Source organism: Lissotriton vulgaris, chromosome 4_1, assembly GCF_964263255.1.
Source record: "Lissotriton vulgaris chromosome 4_1, aLisVul1.2, whole genome shotgun sequence".
NCBI classification, from domain to species: domain Eukaryota; kingdom Metazoa; phylum Chordata; class Amphibia; order Caudata; family Salamandridae; genus Lissotriton; species Lissotriton vulgaris.
The window spans coordinates 897702007-897725980 of record NC_141691.1 but is presented as its reverse complement, the minus strand read 5'-3'; the positions used below and the strand labels follow the sequence as shown (position 1 = coordinate 897725980).

The 23974-nt window shown below is 46.1% G+C and overlaps 1 protein-coding gene across 3 annotated transcripts in view; it reads right to left on the bottom strand.

Annotated features, from left to right (window-relative positions):
- ZNF236 (zinc finger protein 236) overlaps positions 1 to 23974 on the bottom strand; it is a 1135475-nt gene that overhangs the window by 379270 nt on the left and 732231 nt on the right. For all 3 annotated transcript variants that reach the window (XM_086965182.1, XM_086965180.1, XM_086965183.1), the window contains exon 22: positions 8141 to 8551. In XM_086965182.1, coding sequence (XP_086821308.1) covers positions 8141 to 8551 — 411 coding nt within the window. The remainder of the gene's footprint in view (positions 1 to 8140; positions 8552 to 23974) is intronic.

Genomic DNA, 23974 nt, shown 5'->3' with positions numbered 1-23974 from the left:
AAGTAGAGCCGGATTGATTGGACTCACAGAGCTAAAGTCTAAAACAGTCTCTGGCCTCTAACAGGACCCTAAATATAGAAATGTGCCTAGAACAAAGTGGGATTTAGTTCTGGCACGTGAAGAAGTAGGACACTTAATGATTTGGGGACAATACATAGACACAGGCGATTCCCCAGACACAAGTGTAGTAACCCACAGTAATGTTATAAGTGAATTTAATTACAATTACGATGTATGGGAAAATCAAACCTACAATCGCTATTTCTGTGTATTAATGTTTCAATAACGTTTTTCCATTGTTTAGTATGTATGAATGTCCCAATAACGTTTCTCGTTGTTTAGAAAAAAAAATTGTCATGTATATATGTGTTATGTACTAGTGTGATGCTTACCATGAAATACAGATGAGTTCTTAATGTAATTGGTGAAGGGACACTTCAATGTTATAAAGATACTTTGACGAAGATAAAAAGAAGTATACAGCATGAAACCACAGAGTCAATAAAAAGGTACATCTGTGATTGAAAATGTATTGTGATTGATGGTGTCAGAGGTAAAACTGCTGTTGAAACGTTTGTGGGAACCCATCGCATCACTCTAGGACAAGCTATACCCAAAACAAACGCATAAGAAATTAATTTAATGCTTGACTCTGGATTATTCAAAGTTCTTTATATTACTGAGACTTGGAGTACCCATCAGTCAGCAATTGACCATGAGAGAGCTTGCCCAAATGGATTCAAACTTTTCCAAAAACCTCGATCCATCAGGAAAGGGGGTTGCATAGGTATACTTTATAATGCAAAATGGAACTTTTTCATCTTCCCTACAGACAAGGTCATAGGAACTGAACTGTTAGGTTTTGGGCTGAGTGGGTCAAAGGGTAAGTATGTTGTCAGGGCCATTTGTTTTAGCCATCGGATACCCCAAGTTCATCTCTTTCAGCTTTTCTGGACACTGTAACTAACTTGACTGACTCATTCCAATTTTTTTATGTTTAGAAACTTACATTTCAGGCATGAGGGAGATTTATCCCCAGCTTATAAGAATTTAAAGAGTTCCTGTGAAAACATCAGTCTTCACCAGTTGGTTTAAGGCCCCACCCATTTGGGTGGTCCTACTCCTGACCTTATAGTTTCTCCAGAAGAATTGTTATCAGTAGAGGATATTACCCCTATGTGCTGGACAGTGTATGGAGGTTCATCACAAGAATACAGCTCTATCTGGAACTAAAAAAGAGCTTGGCATACATTTCTTGGGTCTTGTTCATGACCTATCTTGGACTTCTCAAAGGTTCTTAAACTCTATAGAGACTAATTGTCAAAATGTTGAGAGCAAAATGTTAAGGGTACTTGATAAGCGGAATCCCCTCATGGCTCAAACACCTCGTTCAAGCTACTCTGCCCCCTGGTACAACGTGGTTTTAAAGGACACTAAGTTACTCTGTAGGCAACTTGAAAGGAAATGGTGAAGACAGTACCTAAATGAAGATAACCTCCGCCTGAAGACTGCTTTAAATGATTATAGGAAAGCAAAAGCTAGTAAAGATAAAAAGATTTTTTACATACTTTGTGACCTCGCAAATCTGTACGGTCTTAAACAAGATACAATTCCGTCATAGGAGTTATGTGACAATGTATTTGCTTTTTTAATAATATTGAGAGCGCTCAGTAATTAGAGATCTCTTCTTCAAATAAAAACATTTCCACATCGTGTACTATCCCCTCGAACAGTGTCCCCACTGAGCTTCTCAATCTTCAGAATGATGTCACAGACTCTTGACTTTTCAAAAGCAAGGTTGAATATTCTTGACCCAATGTCCACAGAATCCTTCAATATGTTGTTTAGATCATTAGGTCTGGACCCTCTCTAGACCCTCTCTCTCCTAATCAATGGAACAAATGGGACAAATTATAGCTCCCACTGTTAGTAGCATCTTTGAGATAATCCCTCTTAGCAGAACTATACTTGACCATATCAGACTGCGACTCATAATTCATAGTATACATATATACCTGTAGCGCTAGCTTGCCATAATGTATTCTAAATAAACATATGCTGTAATCCATTGCTATTTTTCAAGTGTTTATAGAAATGCTCTTTATTTCTTTCCATGTTGATAAAGTATAATAAAAATATTAAAACAGGTAAAAAGAGGGATGGAGTGTGGTAGAAGGTGGCTAGACGCCGCGGCTAGAATGCTATCTGGAACCCCGAAACGAGAATCTGTCTCGCACATCATCCGACACTATCATTGGCTTCCTGTAAGAAACCGCATAAAGTTCAAAGCTCTGTGTATTGCCTATAAGGCATCCCACAAAGCTGGCCCCCTCTTCCTCAACAATGCCTTAGAAACATATGTTCCCTCTAGAGACCTCCGGTCCTCCACGGCTAATCTCTCGATCCCCCAAACAATTACTGTTACCTGGGGAGATTTATGCTTCACCGTGGCCACTGCAAAACTCTGGAACACCTTACCAGCAGAGATTAGATCAAGCCAATCTCTATTGGTTATCAGAAAAAAGACAAAAACCTGGTTATGCAACCAATAGAAGGAAGACAAGAACCAGTTACTCAGCCAGCGGCTCCCTGATATTTGAACTAGTCCACGATCCTTTAGCGCCGAGACACACATGGGTATTTGCGCGCTCTATGAATCGTTAAAATACATAAATAAATACAATAAATCTCTCTTCAATGTGCAGGAGGATTCATAGACCAAAACCAGTGTTCAAATAGGTGATGTGTTGGGAAAAATGTATTTAAATCATAGAATTGCATCTCCTGATGTCAACGTATCAGTGAGTTCTGAGACATTGCAGGAGCAAAGGGGATCTTAGATTTCCCTGCTTACACTTGCAGCGCAACCCATTGCTTAGTGAACAGGTGGTATTCACCTCATAGTACATAGCCCTATTCAAGTGGGTTGGGGACCTCACTGCTACAGTGAAGTCCCCTTCACTGTAGGAGAGTGGGATTGGTGTGAAAGATACCGCTGGAAGAAGGCTATCTTGACCCCCTGACAAAACCCTTCAGTTTTACAAACAACTGTTGGATTTGGACTGTGATAATGACCTCCAGGCATAGGTCTTATTTACTATAAAGAGAATGAGCCTTACCCAGTTTCTGAGCCATAGTTTTTACCAATTCTTGATACAGCTCACAATGAAAGTTGCCCTTAAAGCGCTAGCAGGCAGTGGATCGCCAGAAAGTACACCCAGAATACGCAGGGATCATCTTCCTAAAACTGCTTATGACACTATTAGCATGCTATGAATCTGGAACATTATTGGACATATTTCGAATGCCGAAGAAAAGAGAAACCTGGGTTGAAAAAGAGGCAGCTACAGACCAGCATTAGAGATAACAATGGACAAAACATAAGTGAAGAGAAAACTATGCAAACGTGTAGGAGAGAAGGTGGTATGGAAGCATGGTATTGCAAGGTGCCACATGTGCAAGGCCACTGGCTCGAGAACTTTTAGGGGCAGTCTACAGTCTAGCCAATGCATGATATGCTACCAACAGGCTAGAAATTTGAGAGCAAAATTGTGGGATTATTAAGGCTGCTTCATTCCTTTGTAATCAGACGACATAAGCCATCTGAGATTGCATGACTTCTCAGAAATTCTATTTAAATATTAGACAGGTGGGTAAAAATTAAGCTCTTGGGTATACTACTTGGACCAGCTATTTCAATAAGGACATATTATTATCTGCCAGATCTGCTGCTGGAATTGTGTTAAAGCATGCAAGCCTTGACAAAGCCAAACCTATAGCAGTCTTGCGATCAATGGCGTCAAACATTAACACATCCAAAAGAGTTAGTGCTCCCTGTTGAATTTTGTCCAGACCCATAGTTAGGTTGTTTTGTAATCACAATTAAACGCCTGTCCTGTAGTGTGAAACTCCAACTGCATGCCATACACTTATTTGAGTCAATGTTATCTAGCTGCTGGCTAGTCACACCGTGCCCACAATCTTGGCAGAGAAGGGGCGATTGGGGAGCAATGAAAACGTATCTGTAATCTCTACGTTTAATGGCGCCAAATATTTTCAGAGCAAGCATTTGATCAACCCAGAGAGTACATAGGAAAGCGTATCAACAAAGTGTTAATGTTTCAGAAGGCTAAGGGATTCCATTCTTTCAAGGCAGTTAGGACTTTGGTGATATAGTTTTTATGAGAGGGAAGTAGACAAGTTTGCTGCCTTAAATCTCAGTACAAGTGGACTGACCATTTATCTTGTCACAATGCTATAAGTTTCCTTAGATACAGAAGTAGTTTTAGAAATGAAGAGACTGTTCTTGTGATGCTACCTGATTCTGTTAGGAATGACCGTATTCATTATGTTTAAGAAAATAGCAGAGTAAAAGGTACCATTGGCCAATGCACCTCTTTCATCCATATTCCACAAACAGAACGATCTGCCAACTGTCTCCTGTCACCTAATGAAATGTAGGCATAGTCATTGGATGGAACATCACACAATTATTATGTGCTTTCATTTGTGTAGAGAGCTGCGAGAAACCATATTTGGCCAACAAGAGTAGCTACAATGGCCCACCATTGACCTATACTGAGCAGGGGAGCACAGATAACAGTGACTGAGTACTACTGCTATGTTAACCTTTTGTGATTTAACATATCTATATTTGAAAACTTACTATCTATTTGTTTTTTTGTCCCTTGTCTTCCCCGACAATCCTATTAAAAATCCAATGGTTCTAGTGCCACAATTCTCAACATCACAATGTTTGAGATCTTCAAATTCGAATCAGTAGATTACCCTCTCAACCCTTGTCCCACTAGATATATCTAGTCTTGGACATGTCATCAAAATAATTGAATTATAAGGCATCCGCAATCTGGGCCCAAGTCTTAATAAATAGAATTATAACATAGTTTAATAGCAAAAAGTTCCAATGTGCTTCCTCCTCCTTTAAGTCATCGAGTGCTTAGGTAAAAAAAAAAAACATGTTCAAAGGGGGAGGTGAGTGCATTAGATTAATTACAAAGACCGGGTACTCTGTAACTCCACTACCAATCACATACACGAGCAGCAAGGAAAACCATATGCTCTTGAGATGAGTACTAGGGAACAATTTTTGCAGCAGACGTTTTCCTCCTAAGCCCGTTTCTACATCTTTGAAATATTTCATCTCAATGAGCACCCTGTAGCCACGTTGTTTCAGTGCCTGTAACAGAACAGATTAAACCCAGATCTGTTGACTGGGTGTGAGTGTTTGATTGGTTCAGATGCTCCGTCCATCACCACCCCCTTTTGTACCGCTTTGTTCGCCATAAATTGGCAGGGTATGCTCAGACGTGAGTCCCTAGCTCACTTTGCCACTGGATTCAAGCAAGCCGGGCTGAAGACGGCTGAAATGCCAGAGACCGGTCCTAGGTAGCTTGTTTCCGGTCCAGGGAAGACATGGCTTGGCATTTCGGGCTGGACTGTTCCCATGAGGCACAGGGTCAGACTGATTTGCATATGGCCATGTCTGAACTGGGGTGGCAGAGTGGGCTAAAGAACGGTGATGGATTAAACCTGTATCTGTTGACTGGGTGCGAGTGTTTGATTGGTTCAGATGCTCCGGCCATCACCACCCCCTTTTGTACCGCTTTGTTCGCCATAAATTGGCAGGGTATGCTCAGACGTGAGTCCCTAGCTCACTTTGCCACTGGATTCAAGCAAGCCGGGCTGAAGACGGCTGAAATGCCAGAAACCGGTCCTAGGTAGCTTGTTTCCGGTCCAGGGAAGGCATAGCTTGGCATTTCGGGCTGGACTGTTCCCATGAGGCACAGGGTCAGACTGATTTGCATATGGCCATGTCTGAACTGGGGTGGCAGAGTGGGCTAAAGAACGGTGATGGATTAAACCTGTATCTGTTGACTGGGTGCGAGTGTTTGATTGGTTCAGATGCTCCGGCCATCACCACCCCCTTTTGTACCGCTTTGTTCGCCGTAAGTTGGCAGGGTATGCTGAGACATGAGTCCCTTGCTCACTTTGCCACTGATTTCAAGCAAGCCGGGCTAAAGACAGCTGGAATGCCAGAAACCTGTCCTCTGTAGCTTGTTTCTGGTCCAGGGAAGGCATGGCTTGGCAGTTCGGGCTGGACTGTTCCCATGAGGCCCAGGGTCAGACTGATTTGCATATGGCCATGTCTGAACTGGGGTGGCAGAGTGGGCTAAAGAACGGGGATGGATTAAACCCAGATCTGTTGACTGGGTGTGAGTGTTTGATTGGTTCGGATGCTCTGTCCATCACCACCCCCTTTTGTACCGCTGTGACAGAACACAAGCACCATTTAGCACCTGCTTCTTTATGGTAAGAAAAAGAGTTCTCAGTCTGGTGGCATTACATATGGGATCCGCTTGTACAGAAGCACCCAAAGTTAGTGGACCAGCTGCCTGGGTATTCTTTAAAGCTTCTCCAGCAGAAAAATAGGTTGCTCAGTCTGAGAATGATTGTTGTGATTAGGCCACCAGATGATATACCTTGTGCTTAGAAGCTCTAGATTGAAAGTCTAATCAGTGAGGTGTCAATTGCTCTAGAAAGGCCACAGCAATAGTTACAAATATTTTTCAACATAAATGTTGACGTATTTCTCCATGCAAAAGATATGTTCCCAAAACTCTACATACATCACTTTATTATAGTGGGTTATCCTTTATTACATAGAGCAACAATCATTAATGCTATTGTTTAATAAATCTAAGCATAACCGTACAACATGCAAATCCCTCAAATTCAAAGAGCTTGGGTGCTGCCACCTATATAGAGTGATAGAAAGGCATAAATATCTAATGTTAACCACCAGAAAGTTTGTAACTGCAGCCATCACCTCAAGGAAATAGTTGCATAATCACTCTCCCTTCACAATCAAATATCTCAGAGCAGCAAGGAAAGGACTTAGCCATGCATCCTTCAATTCAATGAAATATTGCATTCATGCCAACCCTTGTGAACAGAGTAGAGGGACACTTGGGGAAAAAACGGGGGCGGAATTCGGGGAGGTAATTTCCATACTGACTTGCATTGAAATGCATGGATACTTTTTTTAGCAGGTTAAAACTAAAGCAAAGTCAATTTTCTGCTTACAAAAATAGGGAGTGTTTCGCCTAAGTTGGAAGCATCAGCATGCATGATACTACACTACAGTATGTATTGCCTGTCTCACTCAGTTATTTTGCCCTCACCAATCCAACATCCCAACATCACCGGGCAAAATTCCTAGGGTTCTGTATCAGATGGCAACAGGACCTCAAGTTAGCCCAACAGTCCACTCAAAATAGAACAAAACATGCACACAACACAGCTCAGATAACCTTAAATGGATGTCGAAAATCCTTAACAGTTTCCAACATGAACAAAACACAATCTCTCATGGAACACACTAATCTCACTTATGAACATACAAGCACATCACATATATTCCACAAAGTTGAGTGCCAACATGCTCCCAACAGCACTGTCAACTAAATAACAGCACATTTACACGTCCAACAAACAATATTAGCCAGAGCAATCAGTACACATCTAACACTACACAGAAATAACACTTGGATGGATACCAGCATGCCCACAACAACATGTAACCTTACCAACCACACTCAATAACAATACCAATATAGAAAGAACTAAAAATTCAGACAAGCCAACAATGGATACCAGGAAAACGCAGCACCTTCAAGAACTCCAATTAATTCAATACATACCCAGTGAAAAGTGCAACATACCCATTTAACAGTACATAAGCCGCATATTCCAGTTACCACCTAAGCACAAGAAATATGACTCCAGTCTACGATGTAATCTTTTAACAAGGGCGAGAGGCTAAAGATTCAGTATTGCGCTCAAAAGCTATACTAATGGTAGAAAGCCCACCCTGTTATCATAAGTTAACAAATGGATCCAAATACCAACACAAATATCATATTCATTCAACCTAAAAATCGTGGTGATGCCCAGCCACTTTGCAAGTCACAATATTGAAAATGAATGCCAACATCTTCAAGTCTAAACGAATTCTATTTTCACAGGCAAACATTCAACAACCTACGTTTCATACAACAGGCATCTTCTTGTACTATGCTATAATAATAAAACATATAAGCACTGAGTGCAATTTTCTTACCTGATACCGTAGCAGGAAGGATAGCCTGGCCCGTGAGTCCGTGATGGAGGAGAGCCGTCTCAAACTGATTTGTGTGCAAAGAATTATTTGTAATAAAAACACTGGGATCAGTTGGGGAAGTATTTAGGAGATTTGCTGGCTGCAGAGCTTCTGTGTTAGTAATAGTTGTGGACATGGCTCTTCGTGGAATCAGTGACATGCTTCTGCGGAAAAAAGGCCTTCGGAGTTTCTTGCCATCTGGTTTATAGTGGCACTGTATATGTGCTTTCCGTCGCCCTGATGTACGGAATCGCAGATCACAATGTGGGCATTTAAAAGGCTTGGCTCCTGTGTGGAGCCGCATATGAACCTTAAGGCTTCCTTTAGTGGAAAACGAATTTGTACAAACGTGACAACTGAAGAGTTTTTGACCTAGAAAAAATACGAAGGAAAAAGAAAACCCATCATTCACAGCAGTGGAAAAGACGTCACAATACAAACCATTTTTTTTTGTTTTGACTTGTACCACATGGATAGAAATAATTGAAGAAGCAGTTTTTGGTACAGGATGGGGTCAAGAAGGATAAAATCCAGGTGAAGTGTATGCAGTTAACATTTTTTAAATAATAATGGCTATTAGATTACGTTTCCAAATTTAGCAGGATATTTATGTTGTATCTTCACAGCTTATCCCAGTAAGACTATGAGATTTAGTTGCACACTCATAAAACAAAAATATAAACATAGGGACACGTCCTAATTCTGTCTTTCTCCCGCCAAAGCAGGTGACTTGGCATTTGCTTCAAGTAGATATGGCCGTGCTGCAACTCTAACACTCATGACCTAAGCAAATCTAATTCTAAACAAATTACTTACTTTTGTTGACACTCTTTTTAGGGTTGATACTGCAGATTCCTCACCGTTTGAATGTGCACCAGGTATCAGACTGGATTGCATAATTCTGTAGGAGCACCCCTATGCAACAGCATTGAGCGGCTCTTTGCTTAGTGCCAATGTCATTCCATTTCTTGAAATACTGGTCGGAATATATATATCTCTTGACCGATGTGCTTACTGATCGTGGCTAAATTAAGTCGGGTCCTACGGGAGCAAATAGCGGTAGAGGACATACAGGAGTGCATGGATATATTAGACCGAGGTGTAAGATTGGTCAATTTAAAGTTGCAATAGCATTGTGTAGTCTATATGTTGTACTATACACATAAGGGTTATATCTAAGTGGGCCACCAGAAATTCAGAAAAAACATTCTGCCCGAAATGTCATCTATATGCTGCAGACATCAGGCACATTTGCCAACTGTCTAAAGCTTGACGGGTGTTGGAGTGGGGTCTCCAGTATTCTTAGTTCACTCCTCGGCCCAAATTTTCAACTTACAGAGAAAGAAATATTCCTAGGGATTAGCAGTGAGGTTGCTGGTGGTATGAGTCTGTTGGCAACTAATATTATAGCAGGTGCCAGTTTATGTATTGCTAGAGTCTGGGTAGATAATGTCAGCCTTAGTGTTAATAAATTATGGGTATTACTCAGACAGGTCTATGAGATGGATTTTGCCCTGTCTAAAGGTAGAGGGCTGCGCTCCTGGTTCAAATTTAATCAGATCTGGACTGACCGTCTATGGGAGTAACAAGGCGCTGCTCACCCATGATATTCTCTCTTATGGCTCTATGATAAATGTTCTTCCATATTTTTTCTTCCTTTTCTTTTTCCTTTTTTTTTGGGGGGGGGACCATATTGTCTCTTCTAAAACTGATTATGATTGTTTCCTTTTCTCCTTATTTGATCTCGTGGTTGTCTCTCCATTTGTACCAGAAAACTGTGATGATTAGGATGGCGGAGGAGAAAGGCCGGGTCACTGGGAGTCGGACAGTGTCTGTCAGAAACAGAGCAATCCACAGAGGCCCCTATATCTGGTTTAGCCCAAGCCCCCCCGCCACCCAACAAAATGTTAAATAGAGCTTCCCTATAATGTAGCACTGGCTCTACCCGTGTTTGACCTGGATGGAGGATGCAAAGTAAGTGATCAGTTGTCATTTCCACAGAAGGAAGTGTCATATTAATGTCATAGTAAGTTGGAGGGCTGTTGCTTAGAGTTTGGCAATATCTGTATGGACGGGGGTTCTAGCTGTTGTATGGCCTGAATCTCGCATCGTATTTTATTTTTGTTTTAAAATTCGGGGGCAATTCACCATTTTAAAATACTTTGTTCACTTCGGTACATTGTACTCGCTACTCACTGCATTATCCTCGGCTGCTCTCGCTGTGCTAGTCGCTCTGACCAGGGCTGTACCCGAAGTTGAACGGGACCGCACTGCACCTGGGTTGGCGTGCTAGTTGTTGAGAGCCAGTATATAGTGTGCAATGGGGCGTGCGCGCCGGTGGAGCGCCAAAAGCAAGTCCGTCTGCACCCAGCGCCAGGACCCCCGGCCGTTCTCAGGTAGTTTTGTATAGTAAGCTACAGCTGCTTGCTTTTGATAACTGTAAGTGCAAGCCATTTGAGATCTGGCCACTGGAAAGGGACATGGAAAAGTCTGGTTGTAGCAGATGTACATATCGTCTCAATCTTGGACTCGCCGATAGAGCCAATAGACCAGCTCTTGCCCATAAGCAAGGGACAGGGACGCTCGTAAAAGATATGTTATTGAGGCTACCTTAGGTAATATTCTAACCCCTGAGACGCATGGAAAATTCGTGCAAGCTACCACTCAGCAATTGCAATGTGGGATAGGTCGTGATGTTTCAGGTTAGAGAAGCCAATAGAGAGAGGGGGGGAGGGGGGGGGGGGGGGGAGATAGCTATTATCTGCTGTGACTTTGTAAAATTGCACGTTGAAGCTGTGACTGATTTACCTGCAGAAGCACTTCATTTTTCCATAAAGGTGTACATCTTTTGGAAGCTACAGGGACTTCTTATCTATCGCCCACCTGGGCCTAGAGCTGCTTTTTCGCAAGCCCTAATGACACATCTGGAATCCTGCAAGGATTCTGACTATGTTAATTCTTGGGGATTTTAATCATCATCTTGAATTAGGCAACAACACTGATACCTGTAGATTATTAGACAACATGGCAGCCTTTGGTTTCAAGCAATTGGTTATGGAACCTACTCATCAGGCGGGCCACACTCTGGACGGCATTTTCTGCAATAGTGACGATATAAATGTGACCAAGGTGATCGTTCTTCCCTGGTCGGATCACAGAGCAGTACATTTTGAGTCTAAAATCTCCCGGCTTGGGCGCTAATGTGCAGAATGGTGCAGCAAAGACAAACATCAGATGCTGGAATAAGGTCCTTCAAGATGATCTAGACTCTGCATTGGGACAGCCTCCAAGTTGGGCAGGCTTGTCCGATGATAGCGCAGTAGAAGCTCTCAATTAATGGCTTCAGGTAGCAGCTGATACTGTGGCCCCGGAGAAAATGGTGACAGCTAGGAGGCTTAAGCCTTCGGCGCCATGGTATAATACAGAGCTGAAAGGTCTGAAAGTCAGCTGTAGGAGAGCTGAACGATCCTGGAGGCAAGATTATAAGAAGGATAGTAAAATGATATACAATCAGGCCCTCACACAGTATAAAGAGGTCACTGTTAGGGCAAAACAGCTGCTTTATACTCAGAGGATTGAGAATGCTAGCAACTCTGCTAAAGAGCTGTTTAAAGTGATTACCTCGCTATCCAAACCACAGCAAGCGGAGAGGTTTCAGCCTGATCAGGAGATGTGTAATAACCTGGCTACACACTTCCAAAACAAAGTTCACCTTATCTATGATGACCTTCAGAAGAGTCACATAGCTATGGATGTGGAACCATATATTCAGGCAGAACCAGTTCATGCCAATCTAGTCAGCTTCCCTGTTACCACAAATGAGGAGATCTTGAACGTTCTAGGCTCAATAAAAATCAGGCTCGCCTATTGACCCGTGCCCCCCTGCAATCATGCACCTAGGGGTCAGTAAAATCGTAGGCCAACTAACCCCTTTAATCAATCAGGTGCTGGAGTCAGGGAAGTATCCTACTGCCTGGAAGAAAGCGATTATCAGACCAATTCTGAAGAAATCCACTTTGAATCCTTCGGAATTGAAGAATTATCGCCCTATAGCAAGTCTTCCCATGGCAGCCAAAGTGATGGAGAAAGCACTGAATAAGACTCTTACAGAGTACTTGGATGCTAACAACTTGCTGGACCCGACCCAACACGGTTTCAGATCCCATCATTCCACAGAAACTGCCCTTACTGTAGCAAGGGAGGAAATTCGGAAGACTGTCGACAGAGGCGGTAAGGCGATTCTCGTCTTGCTGGATCTGTCGGCAGCTTTCGACACCATAAACCATTCGGTGTTAGCCCAACGGCTACAGGACATTGGCATTGGGGGTTTAGCACTAGCTGTTCTGGCATCCTTTTTGGTAGGAAGAGAACAGAAGTTTTACTGGCAGGGATTGCAATCAGAGGGTTTCAGTCTCCCTTGTGGGGTCCCGCAGGGCTCAGCGCTCCCGATGACGCTTTTTAATATCTACGTAACTCCTTTGGCGAGACTTGTCAGGAAGCACGGCTTTGCGATGGTCTCCTATGCGGATGATTCTCAGTTAATCATCTCACTGGCCAAACAACCCGAGGATACTGCGGCCAGGTTCCATGGATGCCTTTCGGAGATCTTGACCTGGATGAACCAGGGTTATTTAAAGATCAATACAGACAAGACGGAAGTCGTGGAATTTGGGCCAGGACAATCCGTGTGGAACTCTGCCTGGTGGCCTACTGGTGTTAAAGTGTCAAGTCACTCAGATATAGACATCAACAAAATCCACAGTGCAACAACAGTCTGCAACAGGTGTATTTTTTAAGGTCATATAACAACCATAAGCCAAATGATGTATATAGAAATGTTTTTACCTTATTAGTTCATCCACTGATGTATATGATTATGTCAAAAAATTACATAGGTGACATTACAAATGATAAAAGCTTATTTCTTATTTAACTTTTGAGTATGAATCTCATGTTTATTGAAACTGTTTGCTAACAACGGTACAAGTAGCTTCTATTGTGAGAGGAGTATTTCCGGGGCACATACACCTCTTTGCTCAATGTTTTCTTAAAAAGGAAAAGAGGGTGAATGCACAAGCTGCATACCTCTTCAAAATATTTGTAAATGCATTTGCTGTATTTTCTCTTGCAAATATTTTCACTTATGGGTGGAGTTTTGGTGTTTGGTGATCTAGTTCCCAATAGTGGGAGCTTTAAGACAAGCAGACGTATACAGCATGTAGTTAAATAGATACTTTACTGAAATCTAGAAATCAAGTACACCGGACATGGTTTGTTGCTGAACAGCCAATGCATCAAAGAATGTTAGTATGGGTTTGCTAAATAGTGACAGTCACCAGTCGGCTGAGTTTAGAACTTATGCTGACATACACAATGTTCTACTTACACATGTAACACCCTTTTTCTTTTAAATATCTTTATTTAAATTTTTTTTTGTTTGTTTTTGTAAAAAACTTTATTGTGCAAAAATATCGTTACAAGTATGGGCCTACAACCACAAGGGCCGGCCGCTAGAGCATGTGGAGCATTTATGCAAACTCACAAAACAGCGACCGCTCTCCAGTGGTCTGACTTAACAGAGGATACCTTTTCGGCAACACAGGATGTAGGCAGGATAGATATTTTTAATTTTTGAAATAAAACAAAAAAGGAAAACAAAGGAAATAAACTCAAGGCGAGAGGCGTTCTAGAGAATGTCAAGCTCCGATGGGGGGGACCCACAGTACCAAATAACGAATCAGGAGGTCATTAAAGATAGTCGGGGGGAGGCAGTGGGGAAGTCAGACAACAGGAAAAAAGGGAATAAATCGTTCCAGGATCCTCCGGGTCAGGGGGAAAGTGGAACATCCAAAGAGTCTTCGACATTAAGGGATTTACGAGGGGAGGTGAGGTATAAAAGGATATCGTCGGCGTACAACGAAACACGATCTTCAAAATCGGGGGAACACTGGATGCCCTTTATCGACAGGTCCCATCGGAGCCAGGCTGCGAGCGGTTCCAGAGCAAGAGCAAAAAGCAAGTGGGACAGCGGGCATCCCTGTTGCGTACCCCTCCCGAGTGCAAAGGACTGGGACACTCTGCCATTGACGACGACCTGAGCCAACAGATCCGAATATAAAAGTCGAACCCAACTGATAAAGTCCGCGCCGAAACCAAACTTCGCCAGAGTGGCCCAAAGATATGGCCATTCGATCGTATCAAAGGCCATTGTGGCGTCTAAGGAAGCCAAGATGGCCGGCTCCGATATAGACTCTGCCCTAGCGAGAACGCCATGTAGGCGCCGCAAGTTAAGAGCAGTGTTCCGGTGCGGAATGAAACCAGATTGATCCGGGTGGATCAGGTCACAAATTACAGTGAGTAAACGATTAGCAAGGACCTTAGCGAGGATCTTAGGCTCTGCATTCAGCAAGGAAATAGGCCTATACGACACACAGCGATCACGGGGCTTGCCCTCCTTGGGAATCACAACTATAGTGGCCAAACGATGGTCGCAAGGGAGGGCGCCGAGCTCACGTGACTCCCTGAACATTGCGCGAAGATAGGGTGCGACTTTGTCCGGGCGCAGTTTATGCAGTTCGATAGGCAGGCCATTAGGGCCCATGGCCTTGCCAGAACGGAGGGAACGGATTGCGGTAGCAATCTCATCGACCGACAACGGGGCCTCCATACGCTCTCGGTCCTCCTCAGACAGACAAGGCAAAGCAATGTCCCTAAGCAGCAAACAAGAGTCATCCTCGTCTCTGTCGGACACCGGGGAGTAGACCACACGAAAATAATCGGCAAAACATTCCACAATCTCGCCAGGGTCAGTCACGCACACACCATCCGAAGTCTGAATCACAGGGACCACACGATTCGCTCTTTCCTTTTTATCAAGCCAAGCGATCAATTTACCCACCTTATCCCCAACATCATACAATCTACCCTGCTGTACTCTGAACAGTGTCTTGGCAGCATCCGTAACATGGGATTTATTATCAAACTGCTTCAAACTAAGGGCGTGGAGTCTCTCCCGGGTAACGCCTAATTCCAGATCAACCTCCAACATAAATATTTCTGCCTCCAGACTCTCAACCTCCAAATTCCCGGCCTTCTTGGTCTCAGCTATTAAAGATAGGGCCTGACCACGAATGACAGTTTTGGAGGCCTCCCACAGGGACACAGGGGACAAAACGGACCCCTCATTCTCCAGGAAGTAGGAATCTAGGGACTTTATCAGGCTGCTGCGGGTCTTGGGGTCGCGCAGGTACCATGGATTGATAGGGGCGATCCGTCCCGCAGCGTGTATCCCCGTATCAAAACTGAGCCACAAAGGAGAATGATCTGAAATGCCTCGGGCCAAATGTCTGATCTCCCTGACGTAGGAGGACTGGACAGCGGGCATAAGGATATAATCGAGCCTGGATAGACTCCCATGGGCCCCGGAGTGAAAGGTATACTGACATTGCGTCGGATGCATTAACCTCCAGCAGTCTACCAGACCAAAGGTGTCGATGAACCCACCGAGCCAAGATTGGGAGGTGGGAAGTGTCCTAGGAGGGTGGCGATCCAAACCGCCTGAAAGCACAGAAGTAAAATCCCCGCCCATGAGGAGAAGACTGTCAGGGAGGTCCAGCATCATCCGGCCAACATCCGAGAAAGTAGAGGTCTGGAGACCCAGGGGAACGTATACTGTAACCAATGAAAGTCTTACCCTCCCCTTTATTTAAATTTTGACAAACATATAGGTAACAGAAAATTATAAACGAAAAAAAAAACATGTATATAGGGTAGGGAACAAATGGCCAATGCAAGTGTGACAAAGATTTCAGCATCTGTTGTTGGGGCAGTAGTGAACCGTGACCAGTATTAGCTCTGTGCAGCTGGTAAAGAACAGCAGAATATTATTGTAAAGCAGTTCATCCAATGCAATTACCATAATGGCCGCACTTTCATGTCTATTCTGTGAACAGGGCACTTGCCTCATCACAGCCTAGCATTGTTGCTGTGTCCATGTGTTCCGATGACATTTCCTTTGCATGTGTGCACCTGATTGTCCAACTTGGAAAGCAAAATTGAGGCAAACCAGATATAGTGCATATAATCCAACAGTCAAACATTAACCAGAAGCAAACCATCGCCTAATCGTCATGCCCGGGTCAAATGTGTACGAGAAGTAGGTTGCCCTCGCCTTTAGTAGTATTGAGCGTGTTTCCCCGTCCCCCTAGTGCCTAAGGGGAGGAATGGCTGGGTTCCACTCTTCCCGGCGTGCTGATGCCCCAAGAATGATTTTCTCTCCCATGTTGTCGCTCCGTTCATCCTGAGCCGAGGGTGCCCTGCGTCCGGGGATCAACATTTGTGTCCTTTCTGCCATCTGCCTGTGAGGGGCGTGTTCCGGGCTCCCCATCTACCTGTGGCAAATACTAAAGTATGGTGTCCCAGGATTGCACAATAGGGCATTTACGCAACCTGGCTACTTCCTCCTCGTGCAGCGACGTGCTTTCTGCTTGTGCCCACGCAAGGAGTGAATTTTTCTAGTCAGCAACTGTGGGGGGGGGGGGGTTCGGGGATTGGCATGCTATTATCTTTTGGTGATCAGTCTTTCCGCTACTATGAGGCCGAGGTCGATAAATCTGGATTTAAGTTTTCACTTCTTTGCTCTAGGGTAGAAGCCCAGTATACAAACTTCCCACGTGTGAGGTAGTGTTCAGTCAGTGCATGTCGCCAGTGCCGCAGTGATTTCCTGCCAATATACATGTAAGGAGTCACAGGACCATAACATATGAAGGAGATCCGTATTCGCCTGTAGGCAGTGGACACATGCTGACATGGTCATGTGAAATAACTTGTTAGTTTGTCCGCAGAAAGGTACGCCCTATGCATAATATATGTTTGTATAAGTCTACATCTAGAGTTCCGTGATATGCATGTGGGGTAGCTAAAATGATATGCCATTCACGATCTGACCATGGATTCTCTATGTCCGCCTCCCATTTTAAGCTGAGTGCTGTCATGGGCTGCATCGTGTGTGTAAGCAATGCTTCCGCAAATCAATGTACAATATGGGACCCGTTTCCCATAACGTGAAGGTATTGTAGCAGGAAATGCATCTTCGGCTCAGTGGTAATGTCACCCCACGCCTCAGAGTGATCTTGTGATGGAGTTATGGAGCAAGAATTGCCCTGCAAGCAAGTCATGTTCTTCCGCCAGAGTCTCGAATGGTATCAAGGTGTCCTCAGCATAAAGATCGCCCAGAGTATGCAGATCTGTTGCATGCCAACTTGTCATTGCCCCATTAGAGGTGCCAGCCCTGCCTCTGGGCGTCCCCAGGAGCTGCAGCAACAGTGTGTAAGGGACCGTATTCCTGGTGAGGTGCAGACTCCTTCTGTAGCAACAGTGAGCTAAGGCAATACAGGTCTGCAAGGGACACGACAAATGAGCAATGGGATGTAACAAGAGGTATATCCGGGATTGGGACCATGGCAGTTGTGTGGAAGCAGTGTCCTCGAGGCCCAGGCCCACAAACCATTTTGTCACCCATTGCAGTTGTGCCGCCAGGTAATACAACTCCATATTGGGGACCACCATGCCCCCCCCTTACACAAGTAACACACTAATGATTATAGAATCAGTCTATAGGTGACTTAGACAATAGGTCATACAAATTACTTTTATAGGATTAGTTCCTCCCGGACCTGCACAATGTACACACATGCAAGTAATCCATAAATAACACCTCGGGCTAGTGCAACAGACTTGACATCAGTTCACTAGAATTCCCTAAATCTTATACCGATTGATGTGGAGATACCACAAAAAATGAAAATATTCGGGCCGGAGTTATCGGAGGTTGGTGACATAATTTTTTTACATTTTATAGAGAAATGCACCTCAAGGTGAGGAATTAATATTGCAATTTTTCCTCCCTAGTACATAAAGAGGACAGGGAAACAATATTCAAGCAGATGGGCTTTCAAAAGGCTTCAACCCTGTACAGAAATCAAGCGGCGTGGGATAAAAATTCAATTTCACATGTCATTCCCTTAATAAGTGAGCCCCAAGTAGTGCAGGCTTAATATACTCTAAAGATAAACTAATCAGAAAATATAAGCTATTTTAACCTAGCTACAACATCAAGGCATTATAGTGCTACGCATTTCTATAATAAACACTCATCTTTTCTGGTTTTAATAAACCTGAGAGACCTTATAAAATAGTATTAGAAAGTATTAGACTACATAAATTTAGATATACATATAAAAACGCATGAACACTCAACACAGGATTAAGAATTAACCTAATAGAAAATGTACAATTAAAATAATCCTGGACATTTCCAAACAGTTTCTAACTGCATTTAAACATAAGAAAAAATGTATTTGACTCCCAAAATGCACATCATCAACCCTTTCTTACCTTACTGATTTACTGGATTGGGGAAGGAGTTTCATGTGATACGCCGCTATACCGAGCTGAGCCAAGCCGCAAGCGAGGAGGAGCTCCTCCATGACAGTCGGCAGCAAAAGGTGAGCGATGAGTGCTCAGCGGGTGACAGGACCAGGAGACGGACCGCAAAACAGTAACGGGACAAACCGCAGGACAATTGGACCCCAGGACAGACCTCTGGACAACGGGAACCCAGGACTACAGGACTCTCTGGCAGTAGAGTGGCAGAATGCAGGAGGTAGAGGCGGCAGAGGGTAAGTGCGCGGCCAGGAGCGCCGACCGCGGAGCACTGGCCCGACCTCGGAGTGTGTCTCAGTGTGACTCTGTTTTCCGCCCTGGGCTCCAGTAAGCGTTTCACTCTAGAGGGCAGAGTGCTGAGCGCTGCGGAGTGCATTGGGGTGGCGCCGGAGCTGCGCCTGTGACGTCTGGTCTAAGACCGGACCAGGGCGGCCTGTTAAAGCCACGGTAGCCTCTAAACAGGGAATTAACGACAGCATCCCTAAACCACCAAAATTTGAAGAGTGTTGTGACAGGCTGACCATAATATAAAAAACTACATAACATCACCCATTATGGACCATTAGCAACAAGGCAACGGCAAGAATAAACTTTTTTTTGAAACAAGGGAAAGAGAAAAACTCAAGGAAACAACCAGAGGCTCCTGCTCCTGGCAGGTCGAGTGCATATCAGTGTGTGGATCGATTCAAAACCGCTATTCATTTTTCAACTTAAGCCAAGCAGGAGTTTTACCGATTAGACAAGACCTAACTTTGCTGAGACTTTGCAGAGACATTAAAAGCCTTCTATTACAAGCACAAACTGCCAAGCAGCTCTATCCAGTTGTAATAACACAAATTACATCACAAACTACAGGCAACGAGAAATGAGGTGAGCTATCAACCCTGCATGAGAAACAGAAATTCACTAATGAACTCTGTTCAAAGGGATTCAAAAGCATAATCTTACAGACCAAACGTCCGATGGCATCTGCCTTAAGAAATGCGGAAAAGGGACAAGAGGGAGAAACAGACTTGCATAAAGATGCAGGAAAGAAAACCTAGACTGAAAATCAAATCTTAGAAATCAAAAGATCAACAATCCAAGCCGCAGATAGCATGGAAAAGTCAAAAACAGAAAAAATGACATCCAGGATGCCGTTGCTGCAAAAGTATCAAAAATGCCGGCATAAGTAATTGACACTCACTTTAAAGTGGAAATATTAAAACAGGGGGGTAATGATCCCCAACCACTCAGGAAATTGCGGAGGAGAGAAACAGAGCTAGAGATCGAAACACCTCAAAACAGCTTCCACTGGAATGATTCCAAAACAATTTTGTTAATAACAGAGTTTAAATCAAAGGGCTGGCGAGATAATTTTAAACAGAAGCAATATCCTTTGAATACTAGCCTCCATCAGTAACCTGGCCGGAATAGTCACTCAAGACTTGGAGTTTGTAGAATTCGAACGACAAACATCTGTTGGAACAAGGAATAACAAAAACTACTTAGGCCACAGGAGAAATAGTGGAGAACATTTTAAAAGAGGAACATCAATCAGAAGCATGGGGGATCTGTATAAAACCCTATAACAATGTTGGTTATCCAGAGCATTACTTCGGCACTACCAAGAACACAACGAAAATATGCCAAGAAGAAGCAGGTCCGGTGGGCCCACAAAATCTGTGTTAAAAGGCGCCCGAAGAGTTTCAGTAGAAGCCGTGGTCAGTGACACTCCGTGTCTCTGGGACAAAAGTTAGAACAATACAGCAAAAGACTGGATGTGGGCAGCAAAAGTCATCAATACTAGATCGGTAGGCCCATGACAGATCATCGAAGAAGAAAAGAATGCTCCACAGTTAAAACTATGTTCTTGGAACATAAATGGCCTAGGATCGAAAACCATAAATAAAGATCTATTGATGTACTTCCAGCAGTTTGATTTAATCCTACTCCAAGAAGTTGGAAGAGCCATTCCACTTACAAGGCTACAAATCGTACCATCTCTCAGCCAGAAGAAGTTCGAGGTTTGGTCATCTGAAAGGAGGCCATACCATGTACGCCTCAATAAAAACCATAAATACAGCCAAAGAACTTTCAAAGAGGAACATAGAGGCCTCTGATCTCCGCCTCTCCCATGTGGCCTTCCCAGCCCTGGAGGGACGCATCCGTCACAACCACGTGCTCCGGGTGGGGAAGGGAGAGGGATCTGCCGTTGACCCAATCGCGGTCCGTGAGCCACCACTGCAGCGGTCTCACAGCGCCCTCCGAGATCAGGACATGGTCGGACAGGTTGCCCTGATCCTGGGCCCACTGAAACTTCAGGTCCCACTGCAGAGCGCGCATCCGCCACCGGGCGTGATGCACCAGAAGGATGCAGGAAGCCATCAGCCCCAGGAGCCGCAGCGTCAACCTGACCGAAACCCGGGATAAAGGCTGAAAGATGGGAATCAGAGCCTGAATATCCCGGACTCGCTGCTCGGGAGGATAAACCTGAAACTGCGCCAAGTCCAGAACAGCTCCGATGAAGAGGAGCTTTTGGGAGGGGCACAGGTGTGATTTCGGCACGTTGATGGAAAACCCCAGCAGGTGCAGGAGATCCGCCGTAATCTGGAGGTGGTTGACGACTGTTTGGGGCGAGCCCGCCTTCAAAACCAGTCGTCGAGGTAGGGGAAGACTGAAACCCCTAAACTGCGCAGATGAGCTGCGACCACCGCCATCACTTTCGTGAACACCCGTGGGGCGCAGGTAAGGCCAAAGGGGAGCACGGTGAACTGAAAGTGCTCGAGGCCTACCGTGAACCGCAGGTAACGTCGGTGGGCCGGCAGGACGGGGATGTGAAAGTAGGGGTCCTGCAAGTCCAACGCCGCCATCCAGTCTTGCGGGTCTAGGGCAGCCAAGACCTGAGCCAAAGTCAACATCTTGAACTTCTCCTTCCGGAAGAAGCAGTTTACGTTCCATAGGTCCAAGATAGTGCGTATGCCCCCTTTGCCCTTCTTGGGTACCAGAAAGTAGTGGGAGTAGCAACCACACCCTACTTCTGGCCCAGGAACGCGCTCGATGGCCCCCTTGGCCAAGAGGGTCGTAACTTCCTCCTGCAGAAGGTGCAAGTGGTCCCCCGGCATGCGGTGGCATGGCTGGAGGGGTCGCTTCGAAGGGGAAGGAGTAGCCCCTTCGGACGATTTGCAGCACCCACCTGTCCGATGTGACTGTGCGCCAGTGGAAGAGGTGATGGCGGACCCTGCCCCCACTGGCGTCACATGGGCCTGAAAACTCAGACTAGGAAGGTTTTGAGGCGGATGCTGCGGGAGCGGGTGCGGACTGGCCTCGCCTTGGACCCCGACCGCCTCCCCAGCGGTTCCCACGGCCGCCACCGCTGACGATTCTGTTGCGCCGTGTGGCTGACGGTCCGTGTGGGGATGCCCCTTCCTTGGCCACGAAAGGAGCGAAAGGCACCCATTTGCTGGCGCGGGGCCGAGAGGCCCAAGGACTTGGCCGTAGCCCTGGAGTCCTTAAAGCGGTCAAGCGCGTGGTCTGCCTGGTCGCCAAACAGGCGACGGCCATCAAACGGCAGGTCCAGAAGTGTAGCCTGGACATCGGCCGAAAAAATTGGAGCACCGTAGCCAGGCGTGGCATCTGACCGCCACTGTCGTGGCCATCGCTCTGCCTAGCGTATCGGTGGTATCCAGTCCGCACCAGATAGAGTACCGTGCCGCATCTCGACCCTCCACTAGGGCTTGGGAGAGTTTAGCCCTGACCTCCTCAGGGCATTGTGGCAGCACGTCCGCAACCGTGTCCCACAGGGTGTAGGTGTAGCGGCCCAAGAGGCATGCAGTGATGACTGACCGCAGTCCAAGACTAAGGGACGAGAACACTTTCTTGCCAAATTGTTCAAACCTCTTGGATTCCTTGTCGGGAGGGGCCGACGGGAACGCGGTCTGGGAGTTAGAGGCCTGGATAACCAGGCTCTCGGGGTTGGATGGGTCGACAGGAAGCTTGGGTCACCTGGAGCCGGGCGGTAGCGTCTGGCAACATTCCTGTCCACAGGCTGTCCTGAGGCGGGCTTGGACCAGGTGCCCAGCGGAACGTCAGATAAGGCCTCATTGAACGGCAGCAGAGGCTCGACCGAGCTTGACTGTGGTTTGAGGACCTCGGTGAGGAGATTAGTCCTCACGGCCGCTGAGGGGAGCGTAAGGTTTAAGGCCTTAACCGCCTGCATCAGTACTACGCTATAGGCTGCCCCCTCCTCCGTAGCCACGGTTGGAGGGGAGACAAAACCAGCGTCTGGAGAGAGATCCAGGCCGCTGGCTTCCCCAAGCTCCTCTGTCCAGTACGCTTGGTCCTGACACTCCTGTGTCAGAGGGTCCTCAGTCCCCTCAGAGTCCTCTTCGTCACCCAATGCCTTGTAGCCAGGATCAACAATTGGGGCCTGTTTGTTAAAGTAGAATGTACCCAAAGCTGTCTCGTACGGCGCCCAACGGGGACGTGTCGACGGCTGAACGGGATCGATAGAAGGACTGGGGCCGGCGTCGACCGAAGTCGGCGCTGGTGGTGACACCCTTGGGGGCGGCGCCGGTGAGGTCGTAAGGTTGACCGGCGTCGACCCGGATCCGGAGCCGGATCCTGCCGGGCCCTGCGGCGCCGGGACCGAAGTCGCCGGCGGCGCCGGGGCCAAAGCCGCCTGCAGCGTCGGTGCCGAAGCACGCGACCCGCTAGGCCCCGGAGCTGGACCCACTGGGCCCGAAGGCGCCGTGGGGTCCGGTGGAGAAGAGAGCGACCTCATGGCCATGAGGTACCGCTCGATCTCCTCCGGCGTCGCACCCTGCTCAGGGACCCGAAGGTGTGGGGCAGGATGCGGCGCTAGCGACTTCTGCAGAGCCGCGTGGGTGGTGCCACCCAAAACTCCGGCCGCGTCGGGCAAACGTCGGGGGCGGTCGGAGGAGGGTTGACGCCGCTCCGACCTTCCATGCCTCTTACCTGAGGAGATACCAGAAGACCGATGCCGACTTCCGGAGCTGCGAGGGCTCCGTCCCCGTGACCGATCCCTCGACCTCCCATGGTACCGGGACCTCGAATGGCGCAGGGCCGACTGCCGGAGCTCGAGCCGCTTGTGGGACCGCTCCCGCCTAGCCTTCGACGTCAGAGCTCGACAGTCGGAACAGGAAAGGTCATTGTGGTTGAGGCCTAGGCATTGCAGACACCGGCGATGGGGGTCAGTATTCGACATCAGTCGACTACACTTCGAGCAGGGTTTGAACCCGGGCATCCCTACCGGCACCTGAAGAGTCGAGAACGACTTGAAGAAGATCAAAAATTATCAAAAAAGTTTTAGTCAATAAGTGACTATGGGGTAGAGCTTTTCCAGATCTGCGC